This window comes from Thamnophis sirtalis, unplaced genomic scaffold (assembly GCF_051295495.1).
Source record: "Thamnophis sirtalis isolate CommonGarterSnake01/CBP01778 unplaced genomic scaffold, rThaSir2_p1.2 scaffold_3, whole genome shotgun sequence".
Lineage (NCBI taxonomy): Eukaryota > Metazoa > Chordata > Lepidosauria > Squamata > Natricidae > Thamnophis > Thamnophis sirtalis.
The window spans coordinates 17,719,844-17,740,814 of NW_028261383.1; the positions used below are offsets into that span (position 1 = coordinate 17,719,844).

General features: G+C 46.9%; 2 protein-coding genes across 3 annotated transcripts in view; one reads left to right on the forward strand and one right to left on the reverse strand.

Moving 5' to 3' along the window:
- Positions 1–20,971, reverse strand: part of LOC148047324 (uncharacterized) — a 49,227-nt gene that overhangs the window by 16,004 nt on the left and 12,252 nt on the right. The gene's annotated exons all lie outside the window — the stretch shown is intronic.
- LOC106554002 (uncharacterized) lies at positions 660–11,059 on the forward strand. Of its 2 annotated transcripts, none has more exons than XM_087711406.1 (6): positions 660–747; positions 3,856–4,331; positions 5,373–5,493; positions 5,670–5,746; positions 6,466–6,592; positions 8,968–11,059. In XM_087711406.1, the coding sequence occupies exons 2-6, from the start codon at positions 3,870–3,872 to the stop codon at positions 10,662–10,664; spliced, it is 2,484 nt and encodes an 827-aa protein (XP_087567532.1). In that variant the 5' UTR covers positions 660–747; positions 3,856–3,869; the 3' UTR covers positions 10,665–11,059. The 2 variants fall into 2 exon arrangements, with proteins under 2 accessions (XP_087567532.1, XP_087567533.1); XM_087711407.1 differs by lacking the exon at positions 660–747 and adding an exon at positions 1,872–2,211.

Sequence of the window (20,971 nt, forward strand, 5' to 3'; positions counted from 1 at the left end):
CTTCCAGCTTCAAAAGGGAATTGAGCATGCGCCTTCAATTTTGCTGGGGGTGGGGGGTGGGGGTTGGAATTTTTCCAAAGAAAATCATTTAAGTGTTGTATCTTATGAATCTTGACGAAGGTATCTTGTCTTTTTATGTACACTGAGACCACCTGCACCAAACTCCTTGTGTGTCCAATCACACTTGGCCAATAAAGAATGCTATTGTATAAAGAATTCTATTCTACTCTACTCCAGTGTTTCCCAACCTTGGCCACTTGAAGATGTCCGGACTTCAACTCCCAGAATTCCCCAGCCAGCATTCGCTGGCTGGGGAATTCTGGGAGTTGGAGTCCGGACATCTTCAAGTGGCCAAGGTTGGGAAACACTGCTCTACTCTATTCTAATCATATTGTATGTTCTACTCTATTCTACTCCATCCCATCCTATTCACTCGCAGTCCATCCCACCTATTTCTTTGTATTCGGGGGGAGGTACATTATTTCCTTTACTCTTGCATTATTTTATTATTGCATTACTTTACCTTGCCTTATTTCCTTCACTCTTGCGTTCCCTCACCCATCCAAAATCCCATGCGAGGCGCCCCGTCGCCGACAGGGAGCGGGCGAGCGCCGCTCCGAGGAGCCCCCTGCGCCTGCGCGGGAGGACTTCCCCAGTCGGGGGGCTTCCTCCGTTGACCGTTACGGATCCGCTGGGAGAAAACGACGGTGGGTGCCGCGCGGCTGTCCGCCAAAAAAGGGCCGAGAGGTGTGGATGGCGGCAGGTTCTTCGCGGGGAGGGGAGGGCAGAAGGACCCCCCTCGACTCCCCGTCCCTCTTTTTTCATGGGGGCGGGAGAGATCCTCCGCATGGGGAGGCCACCCACTCCCTTGCTTGAGGGTGGGTTGCTCCTGGGGGGGGGGGACGCTGGAGCTGCAGGGGGGACATGGGAACGGGGGGGGGGGAGAAGCAAGGAAGTTTGGGGGAGGGCTTTTTCCTCCCCTACCCTAAGAGCCCCCCCTTTTCCCTCCCCCATCCTTTGAGCCCCCCCTTTTCCCTCCCTCACCTTGGGAGCCCTCCCTTTTCCTCCCCCATCCTTAGAGCCTCTCTTTTTCCTCCCTCACCCTGGGAGCCCCCCTTTTTCCTCCCCATCCTTAGAGCCCCCCCTTTTTCCTCCCCATCCTGAGAGCCTCCCCCACCTTGGGAGCCCCCCTTTTTCCTCCCCCATCCTTAGAGCCTCCCTTTTTCCTCCCCCATCCTTAGAGCCCCCCTTTCCCCTCCCCCATCCTTAGAGCCCCCCTTTTCCCTCCCTCACCCTGGGAGCCCCCCCTTTTTCCTCCCCCATCCTTAGAGCCTCCCTTTTTCCTCCCTCACCCTGGGAGCCCCCCTTTTTCCTCCCCCATCCTTAGAGCCCCCCGTTTTTCCTCCCCATCCTGAGAGCCTCCCCCACCTTGGGAGCCCCCCTTTTTTCTCCCCCATCCTTAGAGCCCCCCCTTTTTCCTCCCCATCCTGAGAGCCTCCCCCACCTTAGGAGCCCCCCTTTTTCCTCCCCCATCCTTAGAGCCTCCCTTTTTCCTCCCTCACCCTGGGAACCCCCCTTTTTCCTCCCCATCCTTAGAGCCCCCCCTTTTTCCTCCCCATCCTGAGAGCCTCCCCCACCTTGGGAGCCCCCTTTTTTCCTCCCCCATCCTTAGAGCCCCCCTTTTTCCTCCCTCAGCCTGGGAGCCCCCCTTTTTCCTCCCCCATCCATAGAGCCCCCCTTTTTCCTCATCCTGAGAGCCTCCCCCTTTTTACTCCCCCTCCTGGGAAAGGCCCTCCTTTTTCCCTCCCCTCCCCACAGGAAGTTGTACCCTGAGCTGAAACCTTCCAAATGAACCCCCCCTGCACCTTACTTTTAGGCTTGCGGAGAGGGGGAGTGAGGAGGAGGAGGACGGCTGAGGAAGGCTTTGGGGAACCAAAGATCAAGACCGGAAGCTGCCCCTGGTGCAGGTCATCCTTGACGTCCGGCCGCAGTTGAGCCCGGCATTTCTGTTGCTAAGTGAGACATTTGTTGAGTGAATTTTGCTCCGTTGTCCGGCCTTGCTTTGCCATTGTTGTTAAGCGAATTGCTGCCATTGTTCAGTTAGTGACAGGGTTGTTCACTGAATCTGATTTTTTTTCTCCTTTGACTTGGCCTATTGGAGGGTGCAAAATGAAATCACGTGACCCCGGGGACACCGCAACTGTCATAAAGGTGAGTAACTTCGCAAGCGGATGAATTTGGATCACGTGATTGATCCTGGGGATGCTGCGATGGTCGTACGTGTGAAAACCGGTCCTCTGTCCCTTTTGTCACTGCCATCGCAACTTTGAATGGTCACAAAACAAACAATTGTCGACTGGCAACTACGCGGAGGAGAGCCTTCTCGGTAGTAGCTCCGACCCTTTGGAACGATCTCCCCGTGGAGATTCGCACCCTCACCACCCTCCAGATCTTCCACACAGCCCTTAAAATCTGGCTATCCCGTCAGGCCTGGGGTTAAAGAATGTAACTCACCCCCACCCAAATGGTATGAATGTTGTGCTATATTTTTAATTATGTATTGTCCTTATGTGTTATTGTCTGTATCCCCCCCTCTTTGAGTTGTAAGCCGCCCTGAGTCCCCCCAGGGAAAAGGGCGGCCTATAAATAAATTTTCAAATACTCAAATTGTATGTCGAGGACTACCTGTGGTTCTTCTGTTGCTGTTGGCCTCCGAACAGAACCTGGCTGAAGCAATGATCTGCAATAACCACATGTCGTCCTCGACACAAGACCGTTGCAGCATCCCAGCGGTCAAGTAACTCAAACTTCGGACGCTTGGCAACTGGTTCATACTTATGACAGTCACAGAGTCCTGGGGCCAGGCGTTCCTCTTTAGCGACCTTCTGCCAAGCGAAGTCAACGGGGAAGCCTTAACTATTGCAGTGGTTCACTTATCAACTGTGGCAAGCAACATGGGGCCAGTCTCACTTAACAAATGGCTCAATTAGCAGCATAAATGTTGGGTTCAATTGTGGTCGTAAATAGACGCCCAGCTGTACCTGCAATAAACACAGGTCATCCTTGGCTTACAACCATTCATTTAGTAATCGGTTATAGCAGCACCGAAAAATGTGATTTGTGAGCAATTTTTTGCAGCATTCCCATGGCCGCATGATCAAAAGTCAGATATCTGGCCACTGGCTTGTACTCATGACAGTTGCAGTGACCCAGGGTTAGGCGACTCCAGGCAAAGTCCAGTAAGGAATCCAAGCTCATTTAACAACCGTGTTACTAACTGAACAACCGAAGCCATTCACTTAAGAACTGTTGCAAGAAAAGGTGAAAAAATGTAGCAAAAGAAGCAAATGTCCTGCTTAGCCACGGACATTTGGGGCTCAATTGTGGCCGTAAGTTGGGGACTACCTGTCTAGATAGATGCTGTGAGGATCTGACCTTGTTCTCTGCCTGCCTGTTAGAGACGCACCAAGATTTTGAAGAAGCAAATTTTTTTAAAAAGTTTTTGCACTCTGCAGACCTCCCAAAAATGACCCGTTTTTTGTCAAAAAAAGGGCATGTGTACCCTTTAGGAGGCTTGTACAGTGCTCCTCGGGGCTGGGGGCCCTAAAATGAGCAAAAAAACAGCCCGTTTTTCACTCATTTTTGCCCTCCCCAGCCTCCAGGAGCACTCTGGAAGCCTCTTAAAGGCTATGCACGGCCATTTTGCAAAGGGGGCGGGGTTTTGGGAGGCCAAAAATGCTGCATTCAGTCTATAAGACGCACCCAGATTTTCATCCTTTTTTGAGGGAAAAAGGTGCAACTTACACTCCGAAAAATACGGTAAGCCTTGATCGAGATCCTCGATTCTTCCCACAGGTTCCAGTCCTCCAATGCCAGCCCCTTTAGAAAGCCAAGAGACCCCAATCCAAGTCTCTGTATCTTCAGCGGAGTCCAGGGAGAAGATGGAGTCAAGAGGCCCGACAGGAACCAGCCCTTGTCATCCGACGGAGCATCGGGAAGAGTTTGACCAAAGGACCAGGCAGAAGTTCCTAGAAGAAGACAACCTCTCTTGGGAGGTTCACCAGCAGAAGTTCAGAGGGTTTTGCTACCAGGAGTCGGAGGGACCCCGAAGAGTTTGCAGCCGCCTCCATCGCCTTTGCCACCAGTGGTTAAAGCCGGAGAGGAACACCAAGGCTCAGATGCTGGATCTGGTGCTCCTGGAGCAGTTCCTGGCCATCCTTCCCCTGGAGATTGCCAGCTGGGTGAGGGAATGTGGAGTGGAAACCAGCTCCCAGGCGGTGGCCTTGGCCGAAGGCCTTCTGCTGAGCCAGAGAGGCGGCAAAGAAAGGGAGGTGAGGAATCTGATTCTTGATTTCTCCAAATGGAGCCCTACCAGGATTTTTTTTGAACTTTTAACAGATTAACAGAGTTGCAAGGGACTTTGTAGGTCATCTACTCCAACTTCCCAACCAATCAGGAGACTCCACATCATTTCTGACAGATGGCAGTCCAATCTCTTCTTGAAAGCCTCCAGTGATGAAGCTCCCACAACTTCTGAAGGCAACTTCTGTTCCGTTGGTTGATCTCACTGTCAGAAAATGTCTCCCTATTTCCAGGTTGAATCTCTCCTTGGTCAGTTTCCATTCATTGTTCCTTGTCTGGCCTTCAGGTGCCCTGGAAAATAGCTTGACCCCCTCCTCTATGGGACAGCCCCTCAAATATTGGAACACCTGCTATTGTGTCTCCCCTGGACTCCCCTGCCTTGGTAAGGCTACACTTGGACTACGGCATTCAGTTTTGGTTGCCACAATGGCGATTCTAGAAAGAGTGCAGAGAAGAGCAACAAAAAGGATTAGGGCACTGGAGACTAAAACATATGAAGAACAGTTGCAGGAACTGGGTATGTCTAGTTTAATAGAAAGAAGGACTAGGGGAGACACGATAGCAGTCTTCCAATATCTCAGGGGTTGCCACAAAGAAGAGGGAGTCAAACTAGTCTCCAAGGCACCTGAGTGTAGAACAAGAAGCAATGGGTGGAAACTAATCAAGGAGAGAAGCAACTTAGAACTGAAGAGAAATTTCCTGACAGTGAGAACAATTAATCAGTGGAACAGAAGTTGCCTCCAGAAGTTGTGAATGCCCCAACACTGGAAGTCTTTAAGAAGATGTTGGATAGCCATTTGTCTGAAACGGTATAGGGTTTCCTGCCTAGGCAGGGGGTTGGACTAGAAGACCTCCAAGGTCCTTTCCAGCTCTGCTATTGTATCCATAAGAAAGATAAAATTTGCTCTATTTCCATATTGAATAAGGCCGTAGTCAAAAGCAATGATTCCTTGCTTAGGTTCCAGGATTCTGATTCTATCTTTTTTTCCCTTGCTGTGGTTTATTTATAGGAAAGCTCCATCAAGGTGGAGCCACAAGTTGCCTACAGGACGATGGATTCCTCAGATTCCTCTCAGGGGATGCTTTTCAAGGGAATCTCCCAGGAAAATGACATACTTGAGATCTCAGCAGGTAAGGATGGATTCTGTCTTCGTGGCCAATGATGGCCAGCTTCTCCCATCTTCAGAACCTGAATTCACAGGGTTACCTTGAAGGTGAAAAGGTTTTTACATAGAGTGTCATCCCGCAAATTCTTAAGAATAGCCTTCTGAAATTCCCTTCTTCCCGTTCATTTGTCTCCCTTGCAGGATATGGCCCATCGCCACGGGACCTTGTTGAAATGCCTTCTTTTTCTGATGAAGCAGAAACACTCTCTCCAGCTCAGGTAGGGGAATGACCCATAATCACAGAGGTTCTCTTTAAGGACTCCAGAACATTGAAGAGTCAAGATAAAATTATAATCCTCTAACCTTCAACCTGGCTATTCATGTGATGTGTGAGCCTCTTGAAATGACAGGCCTAAAAACTATTCTTATTTATTCCTTTATTTATTTATTCTTTATTAAACTTGTTGGCCGCCCCTCTCGCCACAGGCTGACTTTATATCGTTTTAATGATTATTAGTTTTTAAAATTTGTAAGTGGCCCAGAGACGCTTGTAGATGTTCTGACCGAGGCTTCCCAAAAAAAGCACGAGGCATAGTTTTTTCCTTTGGGGAAGGAAGAAGTCCAAAATCCAAACTAGAGCTTTGAGAAGGTCCATCAGTGGATCATCCACTTTGGGTTTTTCCTTCATATGGTGTCAGAAGAGGTCCCCCTCTTTTCTGGAAAGGGAATACTGAAGGTGCGGTTGAATCTGTAGAAACTGTAATGCTTCATTGTTTTCTTCTTACAATTTGGAATCCTGCCCACATTTGACCATTGGATGTCCTCCAAGTGGTTGAACATCCTCAATGTCCACCAGCTTACTGGATGGGCCTCCAGCTTGGTGGAAAGCGGGCTGTCGCGAAATGCGCGTGGATGTGGAGAAATGCCTAATGAAGATTAAAGCAGAGATCTTTCCAAACCTTGAGGGTATCTGTTAACATTTTCTCCCCTCACACAGGGTGCTGTGTCCTTGCAGGAGGTGGTGGTGTGTTTCTCCAAGGAGGAGTGGGCCCTGCTGGATCCCACCCAAAAGTCTCTCCACTGGGAAGTCATGAAGGAGAATTCTAGACACGTGGCGTCTCTGGGTAATAGACCTCTCTTTGCTCTGAGTTCAGATAGTGGAAGTGAGCAGTCTATTTATAACAATAATAACACAGTTGGAAAGGGCTTTGGGAGGTCTTCTAGTCAGAGGTGGTATTCTGCAGGTTCTGACCGGAGAACCGGTAGTAGTTCGGAGAACTGGTAAATACCGCCTCTGGCTGGCCCCGCCTCCATCTATTTTCTGCCTCCCGAGTCCCAGCTGATCAGGAGGAAATGAGCATTTTGCAGTAATCTTCCTCTGGAGTGGGGAGGGAATGGAGATTTTATAGAATCCTTCCCCTGGAGTGGGGTGGGAATGGAGATTTTACAGTATCCTTCTCCTGCCACACCCACCAAGCCATGCCCACAGAACCGGTAGTGAAATTTTTTTGAATCCCACCACTGCTTCTAGTCCAAACCCATGCTATACTATAGCAGACAAATGACTCTGCAGTCTCTTCTTAAAAACCTCCAGTGTTGGAGCACCCACAACTTCTGGAGACAAGTCATTCCATTCATTAATTGGTCTCACTGTCAGGAAATTTCTCCTTAGTTCTAGGTTGCTTCTCTCCTTGATTCATTTCCATCCTTTGCTTCTTGTCCTGCCTTCAGGTGCTTTGGAGAGCAGGTTGACCCCCCTCTTCTTTGTGGAAGTCCTTTAGATATGGGAATATTGCTATCATGTCACCACTAGCGGGTTGGACTAGAAGACCTCCAAGGCCCTTTCCAACTCTTTGTTATTTTGCTATTCTGTTCTGTTCCTCCTTCTAGATATCTGGAAAATATAGGTAGGTTTTGCTTAATGACCATTTTTAGTGACTCTTCAAAGTGATGACAGGGCTGAAAAAAATGGCTTGTGGATAGTTCTCATAAAGATTACAACATCTCTACGGTCATATCACAATTGGGCACTGCTAACCATCACGCATATATGACAGTTGCCTTGTTCCACGGTTATGTGATAGTCATTTGCAATATTCCCACAAAACAGTTGAAGGGAAAGCTGGCAGGAGGTTACAAGTTGCAGTCACGTAATGTTTCACTTAACAAGCACTTTGTCTTGTCAATAAGGATCGCTAAGTGAAGACTGCCTATACTGCTATACTGAACTTTCAGTCATCTTCTCAAGATAATTAAATATGCACTTCCTTCTGTCTCTTCCTGTAAAACATAGTTGCTCATTTTAGTATGACTCCCTTGGAGGATATGCTTCTCCAAAAGAAGGGGGTTGGACTAGAAGATCTTCAAGATCCCTTCCAACTCTGTTATTCTGTTCTAAAAGTGAAAAGAGCTCCAGTTTGCCCAGTTCCAGGTACTGTATTTTTCGGAGTATTAGACGGACCTTTCCAGCCCCCTAAAAGAGGGTGAAGATTTGGGTGCGTCTTATACACCAAATGTAGCCCTGCCCACCCCTCAACCCCAACCTTTTGGCCTCTGCCTCCCAGCAATTTACTTCCTTGCAGCAAACAGGGAAATGGGGCTTGCGAAGGCTGCAATAGGCTATAGCAATCCCTGCAACCGAAACAGCTGATGATTGGGAGAAATTGAAAGTGAAACTTTCTGTTTGCTCCATGAGGCAAATTGCTGGGAGGCAGATTTTTTTTTTCTGGTGCTAATCAGGCTGTTTGCTGCAAGAAGGTAAGTCAACAACTATAAATGCCTATATAATGTTCAAATTATTAGTCTTATTTTTTAAAGACTGCTTTATTATTGTTCTAGACAGCTTAACAAAATGAAGAAGCTTTTTAAAATAAATGCTTGATCTGAAGAGGCCCAGTGATATTGTTTCTTCTTTTAAATAGCAGAGAATAACTATACTTCCAGAAAGTACATCAATTTTAACAGCATCTGTACAAGTATAATTGAAATGTAACACTACAAACAGTGTATATTGTCTGTACTGTTTGCTGTTTGTTGCAAGGAGGCAAATTGCTGGGAGGCAGAGGCAGATATTTTTCCCTTGTTTTCCTCTCCAAAAGCTAGATGCGTCTTATTCTTCGGAGCATCTTATGCTCCAAAAAATACAGTAGTTAAAATAAAACTTTGCAGAATTGTAAGCAACATTTGTGGCTTATCTGCATCGCCATTTCATTACAGTCTTTGTCTTCTCTATTGTTCCTTTGTTTTAAGCTTCATTTTTTGTTTTTGCAAAGAAAAAAAATAGTTACAATAGCCTCAGTGGGGAACACGTCAGCCCAGAGATGACTTCTGAGATAGTTGTGTAATCAAAATGTAATTTAAAAAAATAATTATACAAGAAATGAAAAATCTTGCAAGACCCTGTGATCAATTCCCATCAGAATTAATTCATTAGCTAATCGGCATTAATCTTTGGAGTTCCAGTCTTAAAAGATAGTTCACGCTTTGTTTCTCTCTCCAGAAACAGGTGAGGACAACAGTGAGAATTGTCAGGCGCCGGACACAGAGTCTTCGCAACCAAAGAGGGCTAAAGTGGAAAATGAGATTTTTGAGAACCGCTGGAGATTAGGAACATTTGGGGAAAGGAAGAAAAGAACATCTAGGAAGAAGAAATCACCAGCTTCCCACCGTGCTGAAGTCCACAAATTCCTGACTCAAGGGGATCACACCAGAAGCCAAAACGAGAATTCCCTACCCTATGGGGGGATACCCAGGGATCAGTCCGAGAGATGTAATCATTGTGAAACTAAAATTAGAGACAACAAGTGCGAGTGCAGACAGCAGAGAAACTATTCCAGCCAAAGCTTTTCTTTGACATCATGTCAACAAACCCATCCAGGGTCTGCAGAGAAACCTGAGACATTCAAAGAGTGTAGAAAGAGCTTCAGTAGGAGCAGGAGTTCCTGTAAAGAGCTCCACCCAAGAGAGAAACCCTGGAAATATGCCGAGTGTGGAAAGAGTTTCAGGTGGACGAGTGAACTCTCTTCCCATATTGGAATCCATATGGAGGAGAAACCATTTCCATGTGCGACATGCGGAGAGAGTTTTATATTGAACAGTGACCTTACCCAACACAAAAGAGTCCATACCGAGGAGAAACCGTACAAATGTCTGCAGTATGGGAAGAGCTTCAGCACGAGCCAAGAACTGACTTTTCACGCAAGTAGGCACATGGAAGAGAAGCCCTACCAGTGTAAGGAGTGTGGGAAGAGCTTCAGATTGAGCAGATACCTGACTTTGCACAACCGGATCCACACGGGAGAAAAACCGTATGCATGTACAGAGTGCAGCAAGAGTTTTAGCACCCATAGTGCTCTTTGCAGTCATAAAAAGATCCATTCAGAGGAGAAACCCTATCAGTGCGCGGAATGCGAAAAGAGCTTCCGGTGGAAAAATCAGCTAAGATCTCATCAAAGTATCCACATGTGGGAGAATTTGTATAAATCCACGGAGAGTGGAAAGAGCTTCGGTTTCGGCAGTGACGTTTCTCCCCTTTCAGGCAAAACTCCATATATATGTACCGTGTGTGGACAGTGTTTTATTGACCAGGGTGTCTTTCGTACCCATAAAAAAACACACGTAGAAAAGTCCTATATATGCCCAGAGTGCGGAAAGAGCTTCTGTAAAAATTACACGCTTACTATTCACAAGAGGCTCCACACGGGAGAGAGACCTTATCAGTGCATGGAATGTGGGAAGAGCTTCAATCAGAAGTACAAGCTTACGACTCATAAGAGGATTCATTCGGGGGAAAAACCCTATAAATGTGGTGAATGTGGAAACAGCTTCAGAACTTCTGATAGCCTCGCTGCCCACACGAGGCTCCACACAGGGCAGAAACCTTACAAGTGCAAAGAGTGTGACAAGAGCTATAGCCGATGCAGCAGCCTCTCTGCCCATAAAAGTACCCATAACAAGGAGAAGCCCTACAAATGTCTGGAGTGTGGAAAGCACTTCACTAGTAACGTGAGCCTGGTCTGTCATATGAGATGCCACACTGGCGAGAAGCCCTATAAATACAGAATGCCTGAAAGGAGCTTCAGTCAATGCAATAACCTCGCTTCCCATCAAAGGACCAATTCAAGGGAGAAACACGAATCCATGTATGACATGTGGGAAAAGGTTCAGGCAGAGCAGCCACCTTGTTTCCCATTCTGAAGGAATAGTGTAAGACGGAGATCCCCAATTTTTCTGGTGTTGCGGATAAGGGATGAGGAGATTCTGCATGAAGTGTGCAGTTCCATTTGCATGACCAGTGGGCAGATGCACCTGCCGCTTGGGCGAATGGACCACATGTGTACGCATGCTCATCGACTACTTGCACAAGTAGGGATACGGACACACGCTCGCCTGCCACATCCACGGCCCAGTGCCAAATGGCTCAAGGCTGTGGGTTGCTGCTCGGGTTGGGGACTCCTGGTGTAAGAGGAAATGAGTTCCACTTTTATTTCATAATTAGCTTTATGTTTTGTATTTCTAAATTGCTCACCTCCCTCAAAGATGAACTTATATGAACTTATATAAGACAACCTATAAACCCAACAAGAATGCTGTCTTCTTCTCTTCCTCCATCTTCCCTAAGTCTTTACACCGCCCAGGTTCAAGTCGGCACTGGGGCTCAGGACCCCGAACAACCTCCTGAAATTTGGGGTAGCTGGTGAAGTATTTTAATGGAGATTGGGGTTAACGTCAGGGTTCTAAATAGCATACAAAAGTAAATCAGAGTCCAAGGCAAAGTATTGCTCAAAGTTCCAATTTATTAAGAGAGCCATGTTGGCACATCTGGGAAAACCCAAATCTGAAAGCTTCCTGGTTTTCCCCACATAGTTGAAAGTTCAAGATCTTGCCCCCACACCCACAAGTCCATCCCTTGGTCCAATCTCCCACTGCCATGCTGGCAGTTTCACCCATTCAATTCCGGTCAGGTGCAGAGGTGCAGAGACAAAGGATGACCTTGGCTTTCTAGAAATAATTTTGTTATGGCTACAACGCATCTCACTCCTACAATCCCCCCTCCAATTTTCCTACAATAGAAAGTGCATAGTAGAATGGTGTGGCAGGCCAAAGATCCAAAAGAAAAGATGGCTGCAGGCCTGACAAATGCACTTTCCAATAAAAAGATCAGCATGGGAGAAACAATACTCACGATCACAGTTGGGATCAGATTTTCCATTGCTAAACAAGGGTGTGTTAAGTGAAGTCACTTCTGATTTTACAACTGTTTTTTGCCACAGTTAAGCAAATTACTTCAGTTGTTAAGTGGGGTTACAATTGCCACAGAACAGTGAGGTTGCCATTGCAATAGCAATAGCAATTAGACTTGTATACCGCTTCATAGGGCTTTCAGCCCTCTCTAAGCAGTTTACAGAGTCAGCCTCTTGCCCCCAACAATCAGGGTCCTCATTTTACCCACCTCGGAAGGATGGAAGGCTGAGTCAACCCTGAGCCAGTGAGATTTGAACAGCAGAACTGCAGTCAGCTGAAGTAGCCTGCAGTGCTGCATTTAACCACTGCGCCACCTCGGCTTCCTTGCTAAATGATGCAGTCATAAAGTCTGACATTACATGACTAGATAACTTAGCAATAGCGATCCAGGCTCTGCTGGTTGTAACCTCAAGACGTGGGTTGTTAAGCAGGAAGCAGGATGGGTCCAGGTAAAGAATTGGGGAGCGGGCACCATATTGGATGGGGGAGACCAACACAGGTTTTGCACAAGTTGAGGAAGAGTGCTGCAGTACATTGTGAGCTCAGATAAGCTGCGGAAGGTGGGCGCATGGATTGGGGGGAGAGAGGCTACCCAAGAGAAGCAACCCAGAACTATGGAGAGATTTTCTGATAGTTAAAACAATTAACCAGTGGAACAACTTGCCTCCAGATGTTATGAATGCTCCAACATTGGAAGATTTTAAGAAGAGATTGGAAAACCGTTTATCTGGAATGATACAAGATTTCCTGCCTGACCTAGAGTACTACATCCAGTTTTGGTCACCCCACTATAAAAAAGATATCGAACTCTAGAAAGAGTGCAGAGAAGAGCAAGCAAGATGATTAAAGCAAAAAAAACGGTTGCAGGAACTGGGCATGGTTAGTCTAGTGAAGAAAAGGACCAGGGGAGACAACAGTGGAATATCTGAGGGGCTGCCACAGACAGGAGGGGGTGGGGGGGGGTCAAGCTATTTTCCAAAGACAAGGAATAATGGATAGAAACTCCTCAAGGAGAGATTCAACCTGAGAATAAGGATAAACTTTCTGGCAGATCAATCAACCAACGGAACAGAAGTTGCCTTCAGAAGTTATGGGAGCTTCATCACTGGGAGCTTTCAAGAAGACACTACTGCCATCTGTCAGAAGGGGTCTAGGGTCTCCTGCGGGATTGAGGGGTGGACTAGATTACCTACGAGATCCCTTCCACTTCCGTTAATCTGACAACCTCAAGGTTGAGAAACCCAGATCTAGATAGAAGGGGGAAGGGTTAGGAAATCAGTCTTTTAGCCATCTGCTCTTAGCGTGGAGCCCCTCCCTTTCTTCTCCCCCCTCCTCACCCAACTTGTAAGCCTAGAATGGGGGGGGCATCCATCTCGAGGGTCTTAATTCAGGGTGCAACTTTCAAGGGATGGAGGAAGGGGGGCTCCCTTCCCAACGCTGCTTCCAAAGACTTTCTTACTTGCTCCCCAAGTGCCCAAGCCAAAAATGACTCCCTTGCAGCTCCAGCACCCTCCCCCAAGAGTCTCCAGACCCCACAAACAAGAGAGGGGAAGTTTCCCCCCCGCAGTCTCTCGCCACCCTATGGAGTTCTCCCCTGGAAACAAGGGGGGGGATCCTTTGCAGCAAGGCAGAGGGGGCGCCTAGCTTTCTGAACAGTCCCCCCCCCCCAAATGCGCACATCTCACCACCTTGCTCTTTCTTAAGGTTATGGGTCTGTGGGTCTCGCCTTGTCCTCCCGCCTCCTCCCCTCCACTCTCTCACGCCAGTTTTGGTTTAAGAGTCCGAGAGGGGGAGAAGCTCCGCTTCCTCAGCCAGCCTGGCACCTCCAGAAATGCTGTAAGAAAAAGAACCATAGGTGCCACCGCTCCCCCACCCCCAAACTGAGCTTGTGTGGGGTGGGGGGTGAGTTTTGATGTGGGAGCGGCAGGGTCTGATTGTTTGAGGAGTGGGTCCTTTGCCAAGAGTTAAAGCTTTAAACCTGGAAGAGGAGGAGGAGGAGGAGGAGGGGGAGGAGGAGAACATTGAAGGCATGGGGGAGGGGGCTGTCTGTAGATCCTTCTAGAACTTAGCCCCCATATAGCAATAGCAATAGCAGTAGACTTATATACCGCTTCATAGGCCTTTCAGGCCTCTCTAAGCGGTTTACAGAGAGTCAGCATATTACCCCCAACAATCTGGGTCCTCATTTTACCCACCTCGGAAGGATGGAAGGCTGAGTCAACCCTGAGCCGGTGAGATTTGAACCGCTGACCTGCTGATCTAGCAGTAGCCTGCAGTGCTGCATTTAACCACTGCGCCACCTTGGCTTCATGGGGCAAAGCAGCAGTGAAATTCAGCAGGTTCTGACAACTTCTGGAGAACTGGTAGAAATTTTGAGTAGTTCAGAGAACCGGTAAATATTACCTCTGGCTGGCCCCAGAGTGGGGTGGGAATAGAGATTTTGCAGTATCCTTCCCTTGGATTGGGGTGCGAATGGAGAGTTTGCAGTATTGTTCCCTTGGAGTGGGGTGGGAATAGAGATTTTGCAATATCCTTTCCCTGCCACACCCACCAAACCACACCCACAGAACCAGTAGCAAAAAAAAATTGAATTTCACTACTGGGGCAAAGCTCTTATCTTTCCATGGGGGAGGGATCGTCCACTTGCCTGCAGACCCAGGAATGGAGACGGCTGCACTGGAGGGGGGGGGCTTCCCTCCCTTGTGTGGGGGTTCTGGAGGCTCCTGGAAGGCGGGAGCTGCTGTTTGGACACAAGTACCCTGGAAACTGCAAGTGAGCCTTGAAGGATGCCTAGGGAGCTGTAAGAATCTTGTACTGCCTCCCCTTACCCAGCTCAAGCCGAGACCCCTTTTCCTGAGCTGAGAGGTTAAGAAATGCGGAGGGGGAGGAGACAGGCAGACCCAAGGGGTACCTTTCTTTGGCGGAGAGGGGAAGACGGGACCCAGATGATGGGGATTCTTCCCACATCACTGGAGCTCTTGGGGGTCCCTGAGGCTGTTAGGATCTTCAGAAAAGATGGGAGATCCAGCCCTCCCCCCACATCCCAGAGGTCCTGATGCTTATGGTAAAATCCGGGTGGAATTTGGCTGAAGATGAGGTTAAAAAAAACAACACCAAGTGTGGCTTGGGAAGTCTGCAAAGGCATTTCAGCGGATTGTGCAACCAGGAAACGGCGGTGACTGGAACGCTGTTTCTTTCAGCTCTCCTTCCTTTTGCGGGACTTGTGCACAAAAAGTTAAAGGAGTCGCTGAGGGGAAAAATTGTTTATTTCGGTGGGTTCCTTGGGGGCGGGGTTTCCAGAGCTGGGTTGTTTTCCTGCAGATGTTTCCTTATACCAAAGTAGGGAACATCGTGAAGACACTTCATTACCAAACAAGGCAGCAGCATCAGGGCACGGATCGTGTTACCTAGTTTGGTAATGAAACGCCTGCAGGAAGTCAGCCCAGCTCAAGGAGCACGAAGGACCCACACCACACACAGAGCTCAACTCTTAAGTTACAAATATTTTCTTCGAGGAGTTATTTCCATATTGTCCATGGTCGGCCTCACCGCCTCCTGTGTTTGTTTTACTTGACAGTGCACTCTGCCTCCAACGGCTGACGTGCTTGAAGACAAGGTCTATATTTGGAGATCTGGAGTCAGTACTTGATCCCAAAGAAACCCTTTTGCCTTGATTATTTTCAGAGAGGAAATTAACCCCATCTCCAAGGCTGCTGCTCCTCTGCCTCAATTTGGCTGGCACAACTCTTTGTTCAAAGCCTTGGACGTAAATCCCTTCATATCCTCACGAAGCAATGTATTTTAAGAGGCTTCCCAAGAGCCTGAAGTAAACTCCTGGTGCCAACAAAAACCCCTTTTATTAATTTACTGTGAATTCTGCTCATTCACATCCAGCAAAGTCTTTCAAGGGAGAATTTACAGTCACAGACTTTATCTGGCTTGGAGAGCTGCCAGGTCGATCTCTGCAGACCTTGGCAAGGAATCTCGGAGAGTCACGAACCAATGAAGCAAACTAATTTGTCTCCTGCAAACTCCACTCCCCTTTTGCTCCTCTTTTATTTCCTCTGAGAGGGGCCACTCATCGTCCACCTGCGGCCTTACTCCCAAGTTGACCCCTGTTTTTTAGCTGTTCCCTTCGTCTGGCAGCTCTGCTCATGCGCACACTGGGAACAGGCTCCAGACGTTCTTCTGCCCCACTGATATCCAACTCTGAAGGCAGCTGATAACTGGCATATGGCCCTGGCCCCCTCTCTGCCTCCAACACAGAGCCCTCATCAGAGCCTTCCCCAGACTCCAGGACTGGCCCGTGTTCCTCCCCAACCTCCTCACTGTCCGAATATACTGCCAGCTCTGCTGGCCACTAGCGGGCTGCAGGAATCACTGGGACTCTCGCCCAAAGACTGACTTACACCACAGGAGAAACTCTGAATGCTGCCTTACACAAAATATTGGAGCTGCAGTCTTTCTAGCCTGGTGCCTTAACCTTGTGAAGTATTGGTACCACTGTATAAATCCTTAGTAAGGCCACACTTGGAATCTTGCATCCAGTTTTGGTCACCACATTATAAAAAAGCTGTTGAGACTTTTGGAAAAGTGCAGACAGCAACTAATATGATTAAAGGCCTGGAGACTAAAACATATAAGGAATGGTTGCAGGATTCGGGTTTGGCTTCTCTAGAGCAGGGGTGAGCAACCAGCAGCTCTGGAGCTGCATGCGGCTCTTTCATCCCTCTGCTGTGGCTCCCTATTGCTCAAAATATGTGTCACAACCACTAATGTGCGACACCCACTGGCATGTGATTTATTGAGGTTTTCTTGGATAAATCCGAGAAAAGGAAAGTTTCAGAAGAAAACAGATTGTTTAATTCAACTACATATGCTAGTTTTGTGGCCGCTCAGGAAATAGTCAGGCACCGGAAGGATTTTGTGGCTCCCGGTGCTTTATTTTTTTGTGGGAAACGGGTCCAAACGGCTCTTTGAGTGCTTACGGTTGCCGACCCCTGGTCTAGTGAAATGAAGGACTTGGGTGACATGATAGCAGTATTCCAATATTTGAGGGGCTGCCATAAAAAGAGGGGGGTCAACTTATTTTTCAAAGCAACTGAAGGCAGGACAAGAAACAATGGATGGAAACTAATGGAGAGAAGCAACCTGGAATTAAGGAGAAACTTCCTAACAGTGAGAACAATAAACCAGTGGAGCAGCTTGCCACCAGAAGTTATGGTTGCTTCATCACTGGAGGTTTTTAAGGAGAGACTGGACAGCCACTTGTCTGAAATGGTGTAGGGTCTCCTATATGAGCAGGGGGTTGGACTAGAAGACCTCCAAGGTACTGTCCAGCTCTATTCCGACACAGATTAAACTGGGTCTCAATAGTCCTCATAACAGCCCTGCAGACAATCCCATCAGTGAAGTTTCTATCAAATGTTCTGAAGCCGTTTTGAAAAAGGCTGCCAGGCAGCTCTGCAGGGATGTGAGGGGGAAAATCCTTGTTTTGTTGCACAGGTCACCACTAGGAAATCCCAAGGCTGGTATAGCGCTTGGTTCGATGGATTTCCTCCGACAGCCTTCAGGGAGTCTCTTCTGGAGTTTTGACTTCTCCTAGTGTCCCTTGGAGGCCCAAGCTCCTGTCCCTTTGCCCCAGAGGACAATGGCAAGGAGAGGAGCGGGTTCAAGATCCATTCACATGTGACTTCCAGGCAGGGTCAGAGAGTTCAGGCAACCTGTCCCCAGAAAGGACCCTGAGCGCCCCCTGGAGCCCAACTGCTTGAGCAGCTCACAAATCCCTCCTGGACTTCTGCCACTCCTGTTTTAGCCTGTCTCCATTGTCAGGATGACACAGCTGCCAGTCACTCAGCAGCAGTGGCCAATCAGATACCACCACTTGACAGGGAGGCAGGGAAGAAAGGTTGAGGGAGGGTAAGATGGCTCCTGGGGGCAGTTTCTGTCACCTCAGCCTTGACAACTAGGCTGAATAAACAAAGCCAAAGAAAGAGTGAAATTTAAATAACTAGGCTGAATAAACAAAGCCAAAAAAGAGTGTGTTACATTTAAATTAAATTAACTTCAGGAGAGGCAGCTAGGAAGGAGGCAGCAGCTGAGGAAACTGAGGAGAGAGAGAGAGAGAGAGGCTTTTTGGCTTCCCTCAGAATCAACCTGAGGGGAAAATTTCCCTCAGAGGAAGACAAGAGGGGAGAAGTTGGGATTTTTTAAAAAAGGATGGGAAATTAAAACTGAATGAAAATAGAAATCAGAAATTTAAAAAGATAAAAAAAATACCCTGAACTCTTTGGGGAAAGGGACTTGACTTCATAGAGCAGGAGCTGTACAGGGATGAATACGACAGAAGTAGAGAAATCGGCCGTACACAAATAAATAATTGGGCCTTTGCTAAGCAATGCGGTAATAACATGTCACAACTCTAATTTATCATCATTTTAATAGTACAGGTTATCATTTTGCTTATTTATATTTCATTTTTCTTAACTGCCCATCACCCTCAGAGAGGGGCCCTTATGGTTAACGGTATACAATGAAATTTCATTTTAAAGTATGCGATTAGTGCACATTCAAAGCGACGATAAAATTATTCTTAGTCTTGAAGTCTAAACTGAATCCCACTCGGTTTAGGTAAGATTCCACCCAGATCTCAGCTATTCCCAGCTTGGTCCTTCCTAACCTCACAGGTAGTCCTCAACAACCACAACTGAGTCCATGCAAGACAACTGAGTTTTGCTCCATTTTATGACTTTTTCTGCCACTAGTGTTAAGTGAATCATGGCACTTAAGTTAGTAACACAACTATTAAGTGAGTCTGGCTTCCCAGTGACACTGTGAGGAGGTCACAAAAGGTAATTACATGACCCTGGGACATGGTAACTTACAAGAAGTCCTCAATTTACTTGTTTGTTTAGTGGCTGTTCAAATATAACAGCACTGAAAAAAGTGACTTATGACCATTTTCACACTTAGAACTATTGCAGCATCCCCATGGTCATGCCAAATTCGGATGCTTGGCAACTGGTTCATATTAATGACGGTTCCAATGTTCTGGAATGATGTAATTGCCTTTTATGAGCGCCTCACAAGCAAGGTCAATGGAGAAACCCGATTCATTTCGCAAGCATGTTACTAACTTAACAACTGCAGTGATTCACTTAACTGTGGCAGGTCTGTGAAGTTCACTTAACAACAGTCTCACCAACAGAAATTTGGGCTCAATTATGGTTGTAAGTCGAGGACTACCTATTATGAAGAATTGGGCATTAAGTACTATTTGTTTAGTACAGTGTAAAGTTGCTGCACCACTGTAACCATCATTATCTGCGGACTTCCTCTATATTGGAGACCCAGAATAAAACATTATGAAAATCAGCTCTTCCTGAGCCTCTCTGGCTCTCACCTTTTTCTCTGGTGATCGCTGCCAGCGCAGGCACTCCGGGACATTTTAAACAGCTGCGGCTCGCCGCTCGACCCTTGTGGGGAGCGGCGGAGCACTCCGGCGCTGCTAGAACCTCCGCGGCAGGGCTTGCCTTTGGAAGGCTTGTGCCCTTTGTCTTCTGCTTGCCCGGCAGATTTCTTTTCTGAGTGATGCTTCTCTCACTCAGAGGCCTGGGCAGCGTGCCGCTCGGGGGGGGGGGGCTTTTGCCAATCCCTCGCAGCTCAGGGAGCTTCCAGTTCGCATGCAGCTGCTGCAGTAGGGAGACAATTGAATTTTTTCCTTTCTTCAAATATCTTCAAATTTATCGGAGATCCAGGATGGCAAACCATCCAGTTGAGGGACTGAGTTGATAACTGGGTGGTGTCTGGTGGACCAGGGGCGTATACCAAGAGCTTATCTGACTCAGTCCAATCAACGGGAGGATAAGGTCAACCCATCCTGGATACTCTTCCCCTCACTATGGAGAATGGACTTTACAGAATCTAGTGTAGATAAAGAAACTTTAGAAAAAGAGATAAAGGGTAGATAAAGAGCTTGTAGATAGTAAGTAGTTAAAACAGGAAATAGTTTTATTACCGGTATTAAAATTATATTTCTGCACGTATCATCGACTTTTTTATTTGAAAGCTTTTCACCATCCTTGCAGTCATTGAAGTGAAGGCACATTTTCTGTCCAAATTCTGCCCAGATTTCCATTGCTTTGTGTCTATAGAGTCTGAGTCAATATGGTTACTGATGGTTCAAAAACAAAAACCCACTCTTGTGGCAGACAATCAATCAAAAACTCGTAGGATTGGAAAGCTTCTCCCAGCAATGGTTTCAAAAATTATTTCACTTCCTTTCTTCATTGTTCCTTCCTGAATGTACACTATCCATTATGCTGTATAAATAATCTACCCATTTAAATTTACTTCACAGTGCGGACAGTTTCATGCAAATTATAAATATTGTGATGTCTCCCTTGAGTTAGGTTGTTAATGAATTCTCAAATCAATATAGCTTTGCCCAGGGGTGAAATTCAGCAGGTTCTGACAAGTTCTGGAGAACCGGTAGCGGAAATGTAGTTCGGAAAACCGGCAAATACCACCTCTGGCTGGCCACAGAATGGAGTGGGAATGGAGATTTTGCAGTAATCTTCCCCTGGAGTGGGGAGGGAATGAAGATTTTGCAGTATCCTTCCCCTTCCATGCTTACCAAGCTACGGCCTCAGAACTGGTAGTAAAAAAAAATTGAATTTCACCACTGGCTTTGCCAGAAAGAAGCACTGAGTTGTTTAATTAATGGCATGCTGGTGGTTACCCTTGAAATGGTCAGATCATTGTGGTCCTGAAAGGCCTATGAAGCGGTATATAAGTCTACTGCTATTGCTATTGCAATGAAAATAAAGTTCCAGATTCCTCAAGAAAGTTACAAATCTAGTTTGTTTCCTAATGGATTCATTGAGGAACAATAACTGTCCTTATACTATACTATTAACTGTTGCTATACCCAGCACTGATTTTGTTACATAGTTTGTTAATGAAATGTCTGCAAGAAAACAAGCAAGCTTAAAGAGCATCAGGGACCCATCATTTCGACCCTGAGCTACAAATATTTTCCTATACCTTGTTCCTATTCTTTCAATACCCATGTTACTATAAGCAGGAAACATAACTGAATCTTTTCCCTCTAAGATTAGATTCTCTCACAAACTATCCCAAGATTTTATTTAAAAGGGAAACTAGAACATTGTCCACCAAAGAATATATTTATTATAGTACTAGAGACAGCAGAAACAAAGTCTAAACAGGAAGGAAATCTCTCCTTACACACTTACACA